Source organism: Etheostoma cragini, chromosome 2 (assembly GCF_013103735.1).
Source record: "Etheostoma cragini isolate CJK2018 chromosome 2, CSU_Ecrag_1.0, whole genome shotgun sequence".
Lineage (NCBI taxonomy): Eukaryota > Metazoa > Chordata > Actinopteri > Perciformes > Percidae > Etheostoma > Etheostoma cragini.
In genome coordinates, this window is record NC_048408.1 from 10,356,256 (window position 1) to 10,374,272 (window position 18,017).

At 39.5% G+C, this 18,017-nt stretch overlaps 2 protein-coding genes across 7 annotated transcripts in view; both read left to right on the top strand.

Annotated features, from left to right (window-relative positions):
• Positions 1 to 895: 895 nt before the first annotated feature.
• Positions 896 to 5,850, top strand: uchl1 (ubiquitin carboxyl-terminal esterase L1 (ubiquitin thiolesterase)). The gene is made up of 9 exons (XM_034857091.1): positions 896 to 1,047; positions 1,143 to 1,154; positions 1,657 to 1,785; positions 2,499 to 2,640; positions 3,328 to 3,413; positions 3,781 to 3,828; positions 4,077 to 4,146; positions 4,230 to 4,288; positions 5,337 to 5,850. The coding sequence occupies exons 1-9, from the start codon at positions 1,015 to 1,017 to the stop codon at positions 5,418 to 5,420; spliced, it is 663 nt and encodes a 220-aa protein (XP_034712982.1). The 5' UTR covers positions 896 to 1,014; the 3' UTR covers positions 5,421 to 5,850.
• Positions 5,851 to 7,952: 2,102 nt separating this feature from the next.
• The window catches only part of LOC117934884 (LIM and calponin homology domains-containing protein 1-like), a 27,400-nt gene continuing 17,335 nt past the window's right edge, over positions 7,953 to 18,017 (top strand). For 3 of the 6 annotated variants that reach the window (XM_034856931.1, XM_034856935.1, XM_034856932.1), the window contains exons 1-8: positions 7,953 to 8,391; positions 14,936 to 15,006; positions 15,116 to 15,185; positions 15,276 to 15,382; positions 15,474 to 15,504; positions 15,607 to 15,717; positions 16,346 to 16,473; positions 17,559 to 17,629. In XM_034856931.1, the coding sequence (XP_034712822.1) occupies positions 8,275 to 8,391; positions 14,936 to 15,006; positions 15,116 to 15,185; positions 15,276 to 15,382; positions 15,474 to 15,504; positions 15,607 to 15,717; positions 16,346 to 16,473; positions 17,559 to 17,629 (706 nt within the window). In that variant the 5' untranslated portion in view covers positions 7,953 to 8,274. The remainder of the gene's footprint in view (positions 8,392 to 14,935; positions 15,007 to 15,115; positions 15,186 to 15,275; positions 15,383 to 15,473; positions 15,505 to 15,606; positions 15,718 to 16,345; positions 16,474 to 17,558; positions 17,630 to 18,017) is intronic. The other 3 variants (XM_034856940.1, XM_034856950.1, XM_034856933.1) reach the window with 1 other exon arrangement.

Here is an 18,017-nt window from a genome sequence, read left to right on the forward strand (position 1 = left end):
TAGTTCTTTTTATTTATTTATTTTTTACACATGATTCACTTTCTTTTCAAAGTGGTCAATGGTACATTAAACACAGCCACATAAGAGGCTCAAGAATTAGCCCTACAATAATAACTGAAAGCTTTGCCAGTTGCTGTTGTAGGCCTATACCTATGGAAGAGGATCAGCGGCACGTGAAAACTATTATTTGAGTTCTGACTTCAAAGTCAGAATTTTAAATTAAAGTCAGAATTCTGAAATCTGACTTTAATCCTATAATTCTGAGATTGAAGTCTGAGAAAAAAAATCCCCCATCGGAGAAAAATCTCAGAATTATTACTTTATTCTCAGAATTATGACTAAACTCAAGACTTAAATTCATTTTTTAACATGTGGCCCTCATCCTCTTCTATTTAATCCTTTCCTGGCAGGTAAATGAAATCTTTCACAGCCAGCTCTTGTACGAGTGCTTTACATTACCAGCTGCATCAACCACGCCAATTTTAATGGAATAAACAGAAGACCTGTAGGCAAATTAGCAACAAAAGAACAAAATCATGAACAGAAAATAGAACACTGGGGGTCCAGAGGTCCATCATTCAACTAATTAGCCAGAACCATAGACTGTAAGGTCAGAACCATAGTTGATAGGTAGCATGGACTCTTCCGCGACCAAAACGTCACACTTCTCTTTCTAGAAAGATCCTGAATTTAGTAGAGTGATCTAGCATCTAGCGGTGTGATTTGTCTTACACATTTATATAATATGGACATAAATCTTACTAAGATATCACTACATGGCTAAATGTGTAGCAAAAAAACAACGTTAAAAAACACTCTATTTATCAGGAGACTAATTAGACTAAGTATACAACCGGTGTTTTGTTTTGATCTGATCTCACCCCCCTGTCTGTCGGTAAGTGGTATGACCGGCAGCATAAAGTACGGGTTCGCTCGGTAACTTCAGTTGACAGCTGCAGGAACAAGCACGGCAAGTAGGCACACTTTGCAGAGTCACACCGAAACAGTGCAAACATGGAGTGGACACCAATGGAGATCAACCCCGAGGTGGGCGAAATAACTGTGGTTTACCAATTTTTTAACACCGTAAACGTTTTCACCGACAACTAACTGACATGTGGTCTCTGTTTATGTGATTTCAGATGCTGAACAAGGTGAGTAACAAACGGTTAGCTAGCTAAGTTTAACGTTGAGCAGCGTCGCCGTATTGGTAACCGTTGATTCAACTGTCAGGTAAGTTTTACAGTAGCTAGCGTTAGCTACATTAGTTTGTAGGACAATTAAACAATTACTGAGACGGCCGTTAAAACACCACCACTTCACAACCACGCCATTAATACAAAGAGTATAGTGCTATTGTGAACTGTAGACATGTAAAAGTCGTAGCGTTAACGTTAGCTAGTTAATTATATCGAAGGGAGATGCGACAACAAACAGGAGAAGGATGTATTTGGGTTTTAATGAGCGTCAGCATCATCCCCAGCGCTGTCCCCAGTGTCTAGGCTAAAGGGTGTGGTCTGACTGGACCAACAACACGCAGCATCTTTGAACACCCTCATCGTGATCATATATAGAAGTCTCCTCTGAAACCACAGCTGTTTCACATCACTTTAAGTAATCGTGTTTTGTTCATTTTCCTGGCTGTGTGTGTTTTAGATGATGAGCAAGCTAGGCGTGGGTGGAAACTGGCGCTTCGTTGATGTGCTGGGGCTGGAGAGTGAGCAACTGTCCGCCGTGCCGAAACCATGCTGTGCCTTAATGCTGCTCTTCCCACTGACACAACAGGTAATAAAGGCGTGGTGGTGGAGACTACTTCCTGGAAGGCATGGGTGTTTTGATCCTGTGATACAAGGCTGTCTTGGGTGGGGTGATCAGCTGATACAAGGCTGTCTTGGGTGGGGTGAAACGTCGGTGTTGGGAGGGCATGGATGGAGAGGGAGAAAGATCTATTATATGTGATGGGTACAGGGGGAGACGGGGATGATAGCGAGGAAATAAATCAGCGGATGCAGATTACCTTTTTTTTTTTTTTTCTCAATTAGAGTTATCCTGTCAAACCTAGACAACTTACAGAAATAATTTTCAGATATGCTTGTATTGTTAATGAGAGCCAGACCACATCCCAATGGTCAACAGCCAAAATACATAAAACTAAGAATTTAACTATTAACTGTGTTCATTCAATCAAATATCAGTTGGTCTACAAAATGTTACATAATTGTGAAAAATTGAATCCGTTTCCCAGAGGTCAAATTTATGTTTACAAATGCCTCGTTTCTTCTGATCAGTGGTTCAAAATGTACAATAATATGAATAGAAAGGAGAAAATCCTTTCATTGGAAAAGCTAGAATTACATATTTTATTTGCTTCATAAATGACACAAATAACATATTTCCAACATCTCTATTCTGTTGATTGCTGTTTCCTATTTTGATCTTGACCCACACGTGTTTACATGGACAGATGACATGACATGCTCTGTCTGTGTTTATTGCAGCATGAGTCTTTTAGACAGCAGCAGGCAGACAAGGTTGCAGGAGGCTCTGAGGTTTATTTCTTGAAGCAGACGGCAGTCAATTCCTGTGGCACCATCGCCCTGCTGCATGCTGTGGCCAACAACAAGAGCAAATTGACTTTTGGTGAGTGCAAATAAATAAGCACAGGTACCATAATAAGTACAATATTAATATTACAAAAGTTATAAAAGGAGCATAAGGCAAACAGATAAATGGAGACGATGTCTTAATACTTTCTACTTCAGGTGACTAAAATGACACTGCTTCTATTTGAAACTAGATATAATCTAAAATAGGCTAAGCACACATTTTGGTCCGTACCAATGACTCGGCCGTTTCTTTTCAAAGTGCAGAATTATCTTTCTTTCATTACTGTTAGTTTCTTTTCTGTGTATGGAACATGCTGTACGCGCACCAGGTGTATTAGGTGTGTTATGAACATGTGTAAACCAGAAATGTGAACTCGGACCTATAGAATTGACACGCTAATGTGTTGAAAAATGAGGCCACCATATTGAGTGTTTCATAGACTTATGGAGCAGCCCCTACTTTCACTGCCCAGTCATTCACCGATCCAGGTGTTAGTTCTCTAATATGTCTTAAGAAAAAAGGCAGACTGTTATACTGAAGTATTTGCTGGGCAGCAGGATGAGGTGTATTTTTAAAATGGATGTATTAATTTTTTTTATAAATGGCCTGAATGACAACACTGTTATTTGGTGTGGCAAGTTGGGATTTGAAATATTTTAATGTGAATGAATGGCATTTGGTTTGATTTAACTCCGAGCTGTTTTGGGCTGGTCTGTTTAGATAGTGACTCTGCCCTGAAGAAGTTTCTAGATGAGACTGCAAACATGTCTGCTGATGACCGTGCCAAACATCTGGAGAAAAACCAGGTAAGCTAAACCTACATACTGTTGAAGCTGCTGAAGCTAATTTCTGAAATGTCTGCCAGTAATGCACACCCTGCTGTACATATTTAAGTTTTATCCACCTGGGAGCGCCGGACACTGCTTAATCTGTCACTCAAAATTCTTTGATAGCTGCTAACAAATCTTGTATATTACAACATGTAATTAGGAACATGTGTCTTTAAAACCTCATGTTTTTTTCTTTTTATTTAAAACAGTTGGTCACAACTAATTTGCAGTTAGATCTTTTTAGAAAGATCTCCACATGTGGATTTTTTATTTAAAAATTTTTTTTAAGTGTTGACTGTTTCAGCAGTGTTAAACTGACATGTTCTGAATATTTCTTCTCCAGGCAATCTGTGAGGCTCACAATGAGGTAGCGGTGCAGGGCCAATGTAGGGTAAGATACTTAACCACAATATCAATTGCTTATGGATTACATCTTATATTCCTTTCAGAAAGTAGATATGCGTAGTTCAACATGTGACCCTCATTGGATTCATTTCTATGGAGCCCAGTCTGCAATGTATCGCCACACACTTTAATGATAAACCTTAGAGTTACACTGATTCACATTGACTAAATACCAGGTTGCTTGTCTTTTCTAAAGCCATTTTGTATCACAATATTTACTGTCAACTTTTACAGCTGGAAGCGGACAAAGTCAACTTCCACTTTATTGCCTTTGTCAATGTGAATGGACAACTTTATGAATTTGGTAAGTGTCAACTTATGTCCCTTGAATTATGTACATGTGTGTTTTCACGTTGTGGATTCCTAACTATCTTCTGTGTTTTTAAGATGGAAGAATGGATGGACCAGTGAAACACGGAGCTACTAAAGATGAGTCCTTCATAATGGTAGGTAAAACCATATCCATTATCAATTTGTGTTCATTCTGGATATGTTAAAATATAATTGTAATTTTTTTTTTTTTTTTTTTTTTTAATGGATGTGGTCTGTGATGGATCATGGTATTAAACTGGAATAGGGAGTGGCGGTTCCCAAATGTCTTGATTCAATCAATAAGCCTGGCTAATGCACGCACATAAATATCTCATAAACGGTAACTATAAAGATGGCTGGTAAAGTTTGAAACATGATTACATGCAAATTAAATATCATGTCTAAATGTAAGTATACTTGTAATTTAGGAAACTGCCACTCCTCAAGCCTTATAAGTTAGGTCTGTTTGTTAAATATTGGCTAAATAAGTAAACCTGTAAAAGCATTTTGACTGATAAAATTTGGAAAAGGAAGTGCTTTTAGTCACAATTTGTTCATGTGCCACAGAAGTCACTGGGTCATGTCTCTGAAGTCTTAGATTGTCACGTTAAACTACCACAAGAGGGCACTACATGCATTAGTGATCAAATTGCAACAAACTGTGTTGTGATTTCTTGGATCTCATGTAAAGGAAACTCTCTAAAAGTAGACCTGCATCCACAGTTCTACTATATGGGTGGGCAATATTGTCAAACACAATGTAATCAAGTTTGACCAAATGTTACATATTGATATAGTATTGACTACAAATGAAATGTAACAATACTGTTTTGGTGTTTCGGTAGATACACATGACATTTCAACTATGAGCTATATGAGGATGTCATTACATTAACCCTCATATTACAGTATTCATATTTTAGTGATATTTCCAAGCCCTACGGGGGGAATAAGAATACATGTGGTAAAATGTACCAAAAATTCCTTCAACTTTTCTCAGTTCCTAGTAACCTTAGATGAAGTGCAGTATTTCTAGTTTATGCGCATTGGCGCAAAAGTAACTCAGTGAAATTTTAGTAAAAGTAAATTTTAACAAATAACATGCAAATTTTACTTAAGACTAAACTTCATTTTATTTTTTATTTTTTCTCCTCTCTCTCTCTCCTTTTCATACATGCCCAGGATGCATCCAAATTGTGCCGTGGATTCATGGAAAGAGAGCAAGGCGAGGTCCGTTTCTCTGCTGTGGCTCTTTGCCAAACTTAGATATTCATTAGGACACACAACCAAAGTGTCCTGAAGCATTCACATGGCAAACAATCAGCAGGCACCCAGTACAACCTGCAAACACATACATCTGCAGACACTATGCACTATAACGCACATGTGGATGCCACATACTGTACTTTCATCTCATGAACAAAGCCTTTTTAAGCACATGTACACAAACACGCTATCAAATCCTTTGGATTTGCTGACACTTACTGTTTTCCAAATCAAGCTTGTCCAAACCTTTTTTATTTTTTTTTTGTTATATAATTTAGCAATGGGAATTGTAAAACATAAGGTCTGATCTCACCACTGCTTGTGTGCACATGTGTATTTGTCCTTTTGCAACTTGTTTTGTAATCATTGGTGCATCTGTTTCAAACTTAGAAACTGATGCTTAAATGCCGGTTCGTGCCAATAGATAAAAGGAAAAGGCAAACAACTTGTATAGAGAAACGTGTGGCCTGTTTCTCTAAAGTCTTTTAGTCGCTTTGTGGTTGAGATTATAAGGATCTGACATAATTTAACTACTGTTCTTGGAATGCGTGGAACTTTTTGAGTGGTGACGTTGCTCTGAAAGACAGGTTTTCTTTGAGACGTTTGAGTTTATAGTACAAAATGGCAGTGGTGGATTTCAGTATACGTGTGTGTGGTGTGTGTGTTTTTTTTTTTTTTTTTTTTCTTATTATTTTTAAGAAATACATTTTTTTGAATTATGTTTTTACTTTTATTTGAATTTTTTTTAAGTTAATCCACAAATAGTCTACACTGTTGGTGTGCAAGTTTAACACAAAATATTAAAAAAATTAAGTGCTGCTCTACGTTGGGTTGTTGTTGTGCAGGGGAATAGTACTTTTTGTCTAGGCTGTGCACAAATTGTTTACCTTTCTGCACTTTCCAAATATGTTGCTGTAGTTCTGTTGGTGATGCAGCTTTGGGAATTCAATAAAGCAACCGTTAGACTCATGTGTCTCCAGGTGTGTTTCTAGCTCTTGCTTAAACCCAGTAATCTGTAGCCCTTACTTGACTTCCCCCAGTCACCAATCTACACTTTAGCCTACACACATTCATACTTCTGTCACATGAGGTGATGAAGTGGTTAATGTCCTACAGCCCTCACAGCATGAGGTTCATCCTGGTTATTCTTGGCTAGAGTTCAGCTGTAAAGGGATAAAACAGGAGGAGGATGACTGAAGAGTTGATTGTCTGGTCCGTCATCTCATCAGTGTGGATACAGTCACAAGACCTTTCTCCATGTTGCAAAATAGCAGCCACAGTGTGATATACAGTATTATGGACCTGCATAGCAGGACTCTCTTGTTGTAAAGACCAAGCCATTGTGGAAAAAGTACTCTTATTCAAATAAAAAAGGCCAATACCTATATGTTAAAGGGGTGTGGTAGGAAATATAGCACAACTTTCCCCTATTTATCATTCATGTGATAATGTAAAGTGTCATGCTCAGAAATTAAAAGTTTGACCTGCTGTTTGAAAATGTTACTTTCAAAGGGCAGAAGCTATAAACACAACTGATCAGAAGCACTGATTACTTGCATTACTGATGACAAGTAATGCCAAGTTATGGTTTGGTCAGTGTGTGAAATTCAGTTTGTAAGAGTTTATGGGGTATTGATTTATTTATTTTTGTAAGTTTTACTCAAAGACTTAATAACTGAGAAAACCTTTCTAGAGTCTTTTATTTTTTTTAATTGGGACATACTTGCCTCTACCCACTTATAGGCAGGGCTTTAGGAGTGAGGGGTGTTAACATTATACAATGAACGTGCAATTTGAACATATTGTTTGGACTGTATTTTAAATTTGACTAGTTAAAGTTTAAACATTTTAAGTTTTGTGTTCCCTTTAAATACCCGTCTGGTACAGAGCACACACTCTGTGCATCATTATATTTTGCATAGGTTTATTAAGTGTTTGTTTGTGGTAATTTGATTAAACCCAACATATTTAAGAATAAGCACCATTTACAGTAAGTACCATATCAATTGAAATAAAGGATGGAAACTACATTTTGATACAGGGCACCTTGAAATTTCAATCTATGGTCTGTATTTAAACTATTTTGCAATTAATCAAATTAACAAAGGCCCTTGAGAGTCTGAGGGCCCCAAGTTAGATGCTTACTGCCCCGTGGACAATTAATTGAATAACGAACTGCACAAATAAAATGTTGAAAAATTAAATAATTCAGACTTATCGGTGCATTGTGGAAAGATTATGTAAGGTATTTTGGTCCCTGTGATAAGTAGCCTACTGTATATCTCAGTCTTTCAGGACTGAAACAGACTACTGAACCCTTTAAAGCTCTACTTTTTGACATGTTACTGCTTAATTTCTTTCTCAATTTTTAAAGTTTTTTCTATTGCTCACGTAGACTTAAAAAGCCACATGCAGCTGACGCAGGAGAACTGTGAAAAAACGGGACATCATCTGCAATAGGACCCCATATCTCTCTCTCTCCCTCTCCAATCTCTCTCGACCTCCCCCGCATAGATTCCTGCATGCGCGTTCACGTGTTTAAAATGCTCGGCAGCAGCCTCGCGCAGTTCGGCTGCGTACAAGAATCATTATTTTTAGCGCCTGGCTCGTGTTGCAGTGTCGGGGTCGCGACAAGCTCTTTTTCGCCATCTCCTTGCCGCTGTTTGAGCAGGACTCGTGGGGAGCACAAGAGAGCTACCCGACGGACTGACTGGTGCGTGAAGTTGCGGGGTGTAACGTTAGACGATAGAAAGCGAGGAGGAGGATAACGGACTGACAGAGCGGGGAGGGGAGCACCACCAACTCATCTTTCCACATATCACTATCTGGTCCTAGTCAAACGGCCTGCCCGGAGATGGCTAGCCCCGCAGCAGGTCGAGGTGTCCCGAATGCTTCGCCGCAGGACGAGCCGGAACATTCGGTGCCGAACCATCCAGAACCAGCCTGTCTGGAGGCACAGAAATGGATAGAGGTAAGTGAAGTGACCGCTCAGGGAGGCTCAGGGGCCTGCTGCTCCAGCACAACGGGGACAGAAACGGGCCATACTGGGGGATATAAATACATAGCCCACGGCACCGGTGCACCGTCACCTGTTGTGGGTACGGTACAGTGTCGGGTTACCGTGTGGGACAACGGCTCTGCGTGGACAAATGTGTCTCAAGTTTTCACACGTGTGTCCCCTAATGTTAATTGACACATACACCAACACAGTGGGGACTTTAACGCCGACCAAGCTAGAAAATAAATAACAGATATAAAAAGTAAATCCCTCAGTTGTAAAGGATCGACCATGTTTTTTACTTGCTGGACGGTGAAACGCCCCCTTCTTCACACGCGAGGGGATTCCGGTTGCCATGGTAATGGAACCGGGCCAGCATTCACGCATGAAATGCTGTACGGTAGGCCACCAAACGTTGATCGCATCGGATGAGATTATCATGTGTGGTTTGCTGCATCGTTTCTACCATCATCTGCTCGGATAAAAAACGCCTCTCTCTATAAGCCTGAGTGGTGAATCATAATTTTGCCCGTGGAGCTGAGTTAGGCCTATGACCTATTTTCTGCAGTCCCCGCTTAAGCACAGCTACCTGCCAACTAAAATCTCATAAGGGTCTACTGGAAAGGAAGTCTTGGAATTACAACCAAATGAACATTTATGTAAAAGTTTTGGCTTAAACTTCACACCTCAGCTGTGTTTTCATAGGACTCCCACAGTCGGTTCTGCTTGTCATACACACAAGCCCGTTTACTGCAGGCTGTGATAGAGAAGAAGAAGAAGAGGGATATCTCTCTGTCAAATCTGAAGGTAAATACAAGACTGTATACACTCAGTCCTGACATAAAATTAGAAGGGTCGTGGATAAACCCCAGTTAAGTTTATTTTCATTGTGGTCATTATTAGAGATGAGTTAAATGAAAGGCAGTTTAAAACAGGCAAAATGGAACAAACAAACATATAAAATAACCATTTCTTTACTAAGGTAAAGTTGAATTGTAAGAATGTTCAACAGCCAACAACTCACTACAGTAGCCATTTTTAATGGGATGTTGATGGACCATACAGATAAAACTGAAATCCAGTTTGAGATTAAACATTAAAGCAGTTTAAAAAATGCTAATGTTTATCATAATGGTTTCCAATTTAAGGGTCAGGAAACAATATTAAATAAAATATTTTAACATAAGGAATAATCACATTTTTGGCTGAACTGGTCCCGACCATATGGTCCCAACCAGTAGACATGTGCATCCACCGTTGAGGGCTGGCAACTAGAGATTCAGACTGTCTGTCTGTCTGTCTGTCTGTCTGTCAAAGTTAAATGGTTTGCCTGGGGCTGCATCCCAGAAGTAGATCATTCTTCTCCCATTCACCAAGTTCAGATCTGTAAATGTCCCAAATACAGTACAAGGAAATTGAAATGATCAGCGTAATGAAAATCTGGCCTATTTGGATAGCTTTAAAGATATAAATATGCACAGTCCAATATTCCACCAAGATTATATCATGCATGTTGTTGATGTTGCATGGCTCTTACTCTCACATCTCATCCTTTTGTCCTTCTCAATCACCATCCTTTTTTTTTTTAAATATATATATTTATTCCAGTATAAAAGGTTGAAGTTATCAGCTAGGCTTTTAATAATTCTCAGACATCTCAAAGACATAGAGCCCCTTCTTTTAATCTTAAAATTTTAAAACAGGACCGTGCTTTGTAATATTGAGCATACTTTTTCACTCACTGATGGTTAGAACTGGTTATTGTATGGTACCTTTAACAAAATATGGCAAAAATCTCTGTGGATCAGTGATTGACTGTACAAGAACTTTAAAATTCGGAAAGGTATGATTTAGATCTGAAAATAAATTATCATAGAATAAGTGTACAAGATACTATAATCTGATTTGACATTTAATTACACATTTTGATACTTGTTAATCAAAATTAAACACAGTGCACAACTCTTCCTCAACAAATGCTTTATTTCACAATTAATTTGGCTAACTTGCCTTCATCATGGTGGTCATGTGATCTTAGGCTCCTTGTGCTCCAGATAAGTAACATTACAACCATCTTTTTTCAAAAGATTTTTTTTTACAGTATGCAGAATTTCAATTCATTGATGCAAATATTTGCAAGATATAAAATAAAAAATATAACTAGTGGTAAATGCAAAGTATAAAACAAGACATCCACATTTTTTTTATTTAAAAATGTTTTCAAAATACATTATTTCATCTTAGCCCATCAATGGACAAATAGCTTGGATTTAAATTGTTACATAAAAAAGCAAAGGCTATTCTTTTAGCCTCATTGTTCTGAAACACAATATACTTGAGTCTTTACTTTTACACTTAGGGATAACAAACTAATTACGAAGTCAATCAGTAGAGTTGACCTCATCACATCCTTTAATTGAAATGCATCTTGCTGTCAGTCAAAGCGTACAAAAATGACTTCAAAACGTTAACAAAACAAGCATATTATTGGTAGTTCTTTATACCCAACACATTCTGTTCTGCACTTCAAAAGTATTAATCAGAAACAATGTAGTCTAGGTGAATGCTGGCCTAAATCTTAATCTCTCCCGCCGTGTCTGCTCAGTGTTCCTCTTGCTTTGTCGCCTTCTGCTCCCTAATTCTCAAGTTATTTTCAGACCGGTCAGGCTTACTCTATTTCTAGTGTATGCGCTCTCACAGGTGGGGATGATTCAGGGTTAACCATGCTGCCCTACGCTCCATTCAGCATTCATGCGGACGTGTGTTTGCCATGTCTGTAAAAGTATGCAGTTTAAGTGTAACACACACACACACACACACTCACATGCCGATCAGCTATTACTCCTCAGACACGCCCCGGTTTGGTGACACTGGTCACTATGGAAACATAACATGGGCAGACTCTCAGGTGTCACTGTTTCTAGGGGGGCAGTAGAGCAGTAGAATATATATCACCACATGACCCACGCAGGAAATTAGACTGGCACAGAAAGACCTGTCTGTTAATATAGAGGAGACAAGGCAGGATTAGACGGTCTCATAGCTGATACACACAGTGGAGGGTGCTTTAAACTTGTTGCACATGCTCAGAGAAACACAAAGTTAAGTTTAGTGACAGCAGTTAGCCTCTGCTGTCACCGGCATATACGATACATAGCAACATAGCAAGAAGGGTCTGTCACCCGGAATAAATGAAAGAATGTGTGTGTGTGTGTGTTTGTATGTGTGTGTGTGTTTGTGTGTGTGTGTGTGTGTGTGTGTGTGTGTGTGTGTGTGTGCATGCCAGATGTCACAGTTGTCTGTCTTAGGCAGATTAACTTCAATGGTCAAAGACAGCCAGCTGTGTCTGAACGAGAAGGAGTGTGAGAGCATGGATTTATGGGATTTTCCATGCATCAAGCGCAACGAAAGAATGAGAAATAATAATGATGACACAGATTTGCAGTTGGCAAAGTTGGCCTTCATTCCTCAGTGGTCTCTGAAGTTTTTGTGAATAGTCACAGTTTGCCACCGACAAAACTAAGTATGTTTTGTAAAGCATTAGAACGCTGCACACAACTTGCAGAAAGGTTAGTTATAACAGTATATGTAGTATCATGATATATGATTGACTGGCTCTGATTAGCACTGTGCAGATGTTTCAAGTAGCGTTAGTTAATGTTGTGAAAAACTATACTACATTCAGGATGCAAAGTACTCTGAAATTTACATGCAAACTGATTAGTACTGAGTGAAATAATTCACAGAATGTTGTACATTTTACACTTAAATGTATTTTGTATCTGCAATGCGAAACAATAAAGCTGTAATAATAACAGCAATAAAAGCTTTAAGTATGTTAAGTAGGATACATTTATATGTACACTGCAGAGTGAAATATAAGGGTATATCAATGTAACTTTTTGAATCCCATTTTACTGTACTTTATTTTTAAAGATTACTTTTTGGGCATTTTATGCCTTTATTTAACAGGACATGAAAGAGGGAATGACATGCAGCAAAGGGCCGCAGGTCAGAGTCAAACCTGGGTCTGCTGCATTGAGGAGTAAACCTCTATATGTATGGGGGCCTGCTCTACCAACTGAGCTATCCAGGCACCCATTTTACAGTACTTTTACTGCTAATTTATTTTACTGTGATGAAGATTTATAGATCGATAAGTCTGCTGGCATTACAACTAGAGATTACATTATTATTATCTTCTTCTCTGTATGCCACATTAGGCCATTAGTGTGCAGAGTGCCTACAGCACATGGTAACACTATAACAAGGCAATTCTCCTGCGACATCACAAATGAAAACAGCAGCCTCCGTCAGTGGACTGGGCATCATACTGGTGCCCCGTTCTCAAGGTATTTTACCAGTCCTCTTATCAGTTTGACCATTTGCTTCACGGTTAAAGGATTTTTAATTTGTTTGCCTAAATTCCAACTCTATTAACTCTATTTCTTGTTTTCTGATGTTTCATATTTTATATATTATTCTTGTGTATTACAAAACCAGAAAGGAGTTGATGTATGTCATACTCATTTCTGACTAGAGTCTCAGGCAATAGTCACAACTTGGGTCCCGTATTATTGTCAATTTTAGTGTGGGCCTGCAAAATCCTGGCTGTTGTTGCTTTAATGCATTACAGCACATGTGTGTTTAGTAGAAATTACACCACTAACTTGATGTACTGCATATTTTTCTACTCTCCTGCTTTCTATTTTTCCAGTCTCACATTCTTTCTATATTTTTAAATTTGGTAAAATAAAAGTACTTTGGCCTAGTTTTTCTTCTCCTCTGCCCCTCATACACAATCTCACCTCAGGGTTTGAAAAGCTGCTGCTGCCATTCACGCAAACTGAGCAAAGCAATCCACCATGGCGACTGAGAGCGAGTGAGGGTCAAATTACCAATGTTGGTGTTGAAATACCCCGAAGGCCTTTGGCTTGGTTTTTGTGGCGGACACAAACGCTCACTTAAAACAAATACATTTTCTTTCTCTTTAACACACACTTATTACAATCCTTTTTCATCTGCTTAAATGTTCATGACTTTTTCATCCAAAACATGCATGCTCCCATCAGTCACTGTGTCAAATTGCTGTATTTTAGTTTTAGCATTTTACACATAACCAATTGTTAACAACCTCCACCCACTGCCCACTCTCTCTCTCTCTCTCTCTCTCTCTCTCTCTCTCTCTCTCTCTCACACTCACACACACACACACACTCACATTACCTACACAAAACACAAACACAATTGCCCTGACCATGCTGTAAAGTGTAAAGACCTGGAGTCAAAATGGTGTATGCCAGCCGCTGTGTGTGTGTGTGTGTGTGTGTGTGTGTGTGTGTGTGTGTGTGTGTGTGTGCGTGTGTGTGTTTGAGTGTGTAAAGGATAAAATACAAAAAAAAAGAAAGCAATAGCAGTGGGAAACATCTGGTCATCACTTACATAACGATAAAACAATATACTGTTTTCATACCTGCGGATGCAATCTGTGTTTGTGTGTGTGTGTGTATGTGTGTGTGTGTGTGTGTGTGTGTTCCTCTCATACATGTGGTACACGTGCAGGAAATCATAAATCATAAATATCACCATGAACAAAGTGCAGACCAAGACTAAAGGAAGCAAAAGGGCAAAATATTTTGCTGTCAAATTGACCTCAGATTATTTTTTGTGGTGAATTACACACAACAATCGACACATTTTCTCAGAGTGTTTTTTGTGGATGGCTGTGAAGGGATATATATATATATATATATACATATACATTATACAGTACTTGAGCAGTATAGACAGAGAGAGTGTGTGCCTGAAGTTAACAGTTTGTGCTACTTAATCAGGGCTAATCTGGATTAAAAGTCTAAATAGTCAAATCTCTTCTTTTCCATTGATCTTTGGCTGCTGGTTACACAACAGTTTCAGAAAACAGTGCATATGTGTAGGTTGTGTGGGCTTCCTCCTACTCTTCTGCCTATACGGGATGGACTGAAAAATTGGAGACAGGTTAGAGGATTGAGCTTATCGTACTCTCAGGCTCTGACTGGGTGCATTTAAATCAGGGAAAATGGAATGAGGACATTGAGCAGTGTGTCTATTGACTTGGTGTCACTCTAATTTGGGTTCTACTGAAGCAAAAAGTGTTGGGGGAAGGGTAAACCGGGCAGCAGCAGGTTTCTCTGCCAGGGACTGCAAGCCCTTTTGTACTTTATATTGATCTGTTGAGGATATTACATTGTCTTCTTTAGGAATTTGGTTCCTGTTTCTATTAGAACAAAAATGAATTGAGGATTGGAGGATTCAATATTTCAATTTTGGACTGTTAATTAGGCAAAACAAGCAATTTGAAGACATTACACTGGGCTCTAGAGACTTCTAATTAACATTGTAAATGCTAAATGCTAGTTGATGAGCTTAGTTGATTATACAGAAAATAACCTCCAGATGACTAATTAATAAAATAATTCTTAGTTGCAGCCATAGTTCCATTTCAACTCCATTACATCTGTCTCTTCCTGTCCTCCAGGCTGTAACTGGGAAGAGCTTTGGAGACAAGGACTTCCGCAGTGGATTGGAGAATGGCATCCTGTTATGCGAGTAAGCCTCTGACATCACCCCCACTCAGTTTCTGATGTCTGAAGAGCAACAACATACATAAACTCCTCTAAGACTCAATAAATCTCTGCTTCTCCCCTCCTCCTCTCAGGCTGCTGAGTGCAATCAGACCAGGGCTGGTCAAGAAGATCAACAGACTGCCCACCCCCATCGCCGGGCTGGTAAGAGGACACTCTCCAGTGTGACATTCAGTTCTGTAAACCAGTCTGTTCGTCAAAGTAATGTGTGGTCCCCTGCTGTCTGTCTTCTAGGACAACCTGTCAGTCTTCCTGCGGGGCTGTGAGGAGTTGGGCCTGAAGGGCTCCCAGCTGTTTGACCCTGGAGACTTGCAAGACACTTCCATACGAGCTAACCTAAAGTAAATAGGCGTGTGTGGATTTTTATTCCTGTTAATGTCCATTTTAATGTTGGATCACATGACAGTAACACATCTCTCTCTCTCTTATCAGGGACTCTGACTGCAACCGCAAACTCAAAGATGTAAGTAATTAATGCCTTTTGTTTTGTTTTTCTTGATTTATCTTTGTCAGCATGTTTAGCATTTTTGAATATGCATCAAACCCTTGTATTTATGTCTCTCAGGTGCTGAACACAGTGTTCTGGCTTGGGAAGGCTGCCAGTGGCTGCGCATCCTACAGCGGCCCTACTCTCAACCTCAAGGAGTTTGAAGGGCTTCTTGCTCAAATGAAGTTGGTGAGTGAACACACTGGAGAGGACAGAGCAGCAAGGGGTGTGGGGGGGGGCTAACAGACAGAAAGAAAGAAAGATAGCATCGTGGAGGAGATGCGGGGGATGGATTTGTTAGTTTCCTGTCTTTGTTAGGGGGCAGGAGAGACACACGAGACAGGAGACAAACACATTTTTGTTTTTGTTACACCACAACTACTCCTATTTCAGGAAGTGAGAGAGGATATGAAAGAATGGTTCTGCACATTTTATCTATAGGATAATTGGAAGAGTATTCAAATAACAAGAACACCTGGCTTTGTGTTTTTTTTCAATCAATTTCTTGCCTAGTTTATTAATCCACTTTATTATGTATTGTATTGTTTTGATGGATCTAATTATTAGATGTGATGATTGATGTGATATGTATGGATGTGATGTGATCAGCTGTCCCCCCAAAGGACTATAATGGAAATAAGCCCCCGGGCGTTATTATGTTATCCTGACTTTGTTTTGTTTTTTTAAAGTATGGTGCAAAGCTGTATCATATCTTATAATGAAATGGTCTAATAAAATCAATCAAACAATTCTCAACACATGTGTTGTATCTTAAGTGAGCATCTTCCTGCATATTTACTAGTGTGTGTGTTTGTAGGAGAGTGACGAAGGAGGCGACAGTTCACAGAAGCGCAGCGTTAGAGACAGCGGCTACGACTGCTGGGACTCTGAGAGGAGTGATTCACTCTCTCCACCCCGACACACTCGCGACAACTCCCTAGACAGGTGAGAGACTGTCAACACACAGACACACACACACATACACACACACACACACACACACACAAATATGTGGACACACACACCAGGGCTATTTCAGATTGCTGATGAGAAATGAAATACAGCGTTTGACATTTTCAACAAATTTAAAAACTAATCCCATTAATGCAAAACACACACACACTGATTTACAACAGCCCCTTTTACACAGCCTATTCAAGGCAGTAATGTTGCACCTTTATTCTGCCTCCCCTTTCTGTATAAGACACACGTCAATTATTCAGTCAATAAATCAGTCAATAAATCAATCAATCGCTTCCATTTGTCAGATATAGTGACAAGTTATTCCATCAGTACTGTCAACTTAAGCACATTGTGGCCGTCAGATTGGCACATAGAAAAAAATGGAATGGCACCGTGTCCAGCCAAGTCTCGGCGAAAGGACACCCCAGCTCACTGTCTGACCTCCGCACACTGGAGAGCAGGATTCCAATCAGATAATAACAGTCACCGTTCAGTTTCTCCACACTTGCCTCAAAAGCCCCTCCGATGTAGAGATGGAGATGGACACAGAGATGGTCCTGCCCATCCATGCACTCAGGACCTCAGCCACAGGCCCTAGCTGCTAGCCGTCCCCAACCCCGCCTCTGTGTTTGACTAATGTTTACATTTGAAAACTTTAAACGGTCAGGCTAGCAGAGTCAGCAGGAGACTGGGGAGTTGAAATATTATCTTCTCCACCCTTTCCTTGGTGTTTACTCTGGTGTTTTACATCCAAAAGGCTAGCAGCGTCAGTCACTAGTATTTGTAAAATAAACAATTCTGCATAAGTGTTGCGGAGCTGACAAAGAGGCGACTGGAAAGGCTCATGCTTTCTGGAAAAAAAAACACTAGACAGCAATGCTGTTGTGTTGCACATCATGCAATCTAAGTGGGGCAGAATTATGACGGCTTTCTTTGGTTCAGTATAAAAAAGCAAAGCCAGTGTAATGAGGAGGCTTTTTTTTAGCAGTATTGTGGGATCTCTGTATTAAAGGGGTTAATGTTAAACAGTAATGTGTGTTTTAATCTGTTACTTTTGTTTTTGACAGTCTGGACTCTTTTGGCTCCCGCTCACAGCACAGCCCTTCTCCTGATGTGGTGAATCGAGGACACAGTGATGGTTGGTTCTGATACATATCTCTCAAATTCTCTCAAATTTCTGAATTTAAGGCTAGGCTAGCTAGGCTTGCTGTATTCCACTGCTTTCAGCCGTTATGCTAAAGTAAGAAATCTCCATACTTTGGATACAAACATGAGAATGGATGTAGACGCAAATAAGCGTATTTCCCAAAATGTTGAACTATTCCTTTAAAGCAGCAATCCTAAACCCACTCATTCATAAATATCTGACCGCTGTTCTCTAACATGTTGGGGTTTTAACCTTGGTATGTTATGGTTTGTCAGATGGGCTGTGGACAACAGCTGAAGGTATCAGACACAGTGTGTGTGTGTGTGTGTGTGTGTGTGTGTGTGTGTGTGTGTGTGTGTGTGTGTGTGTGTGTGTGTGT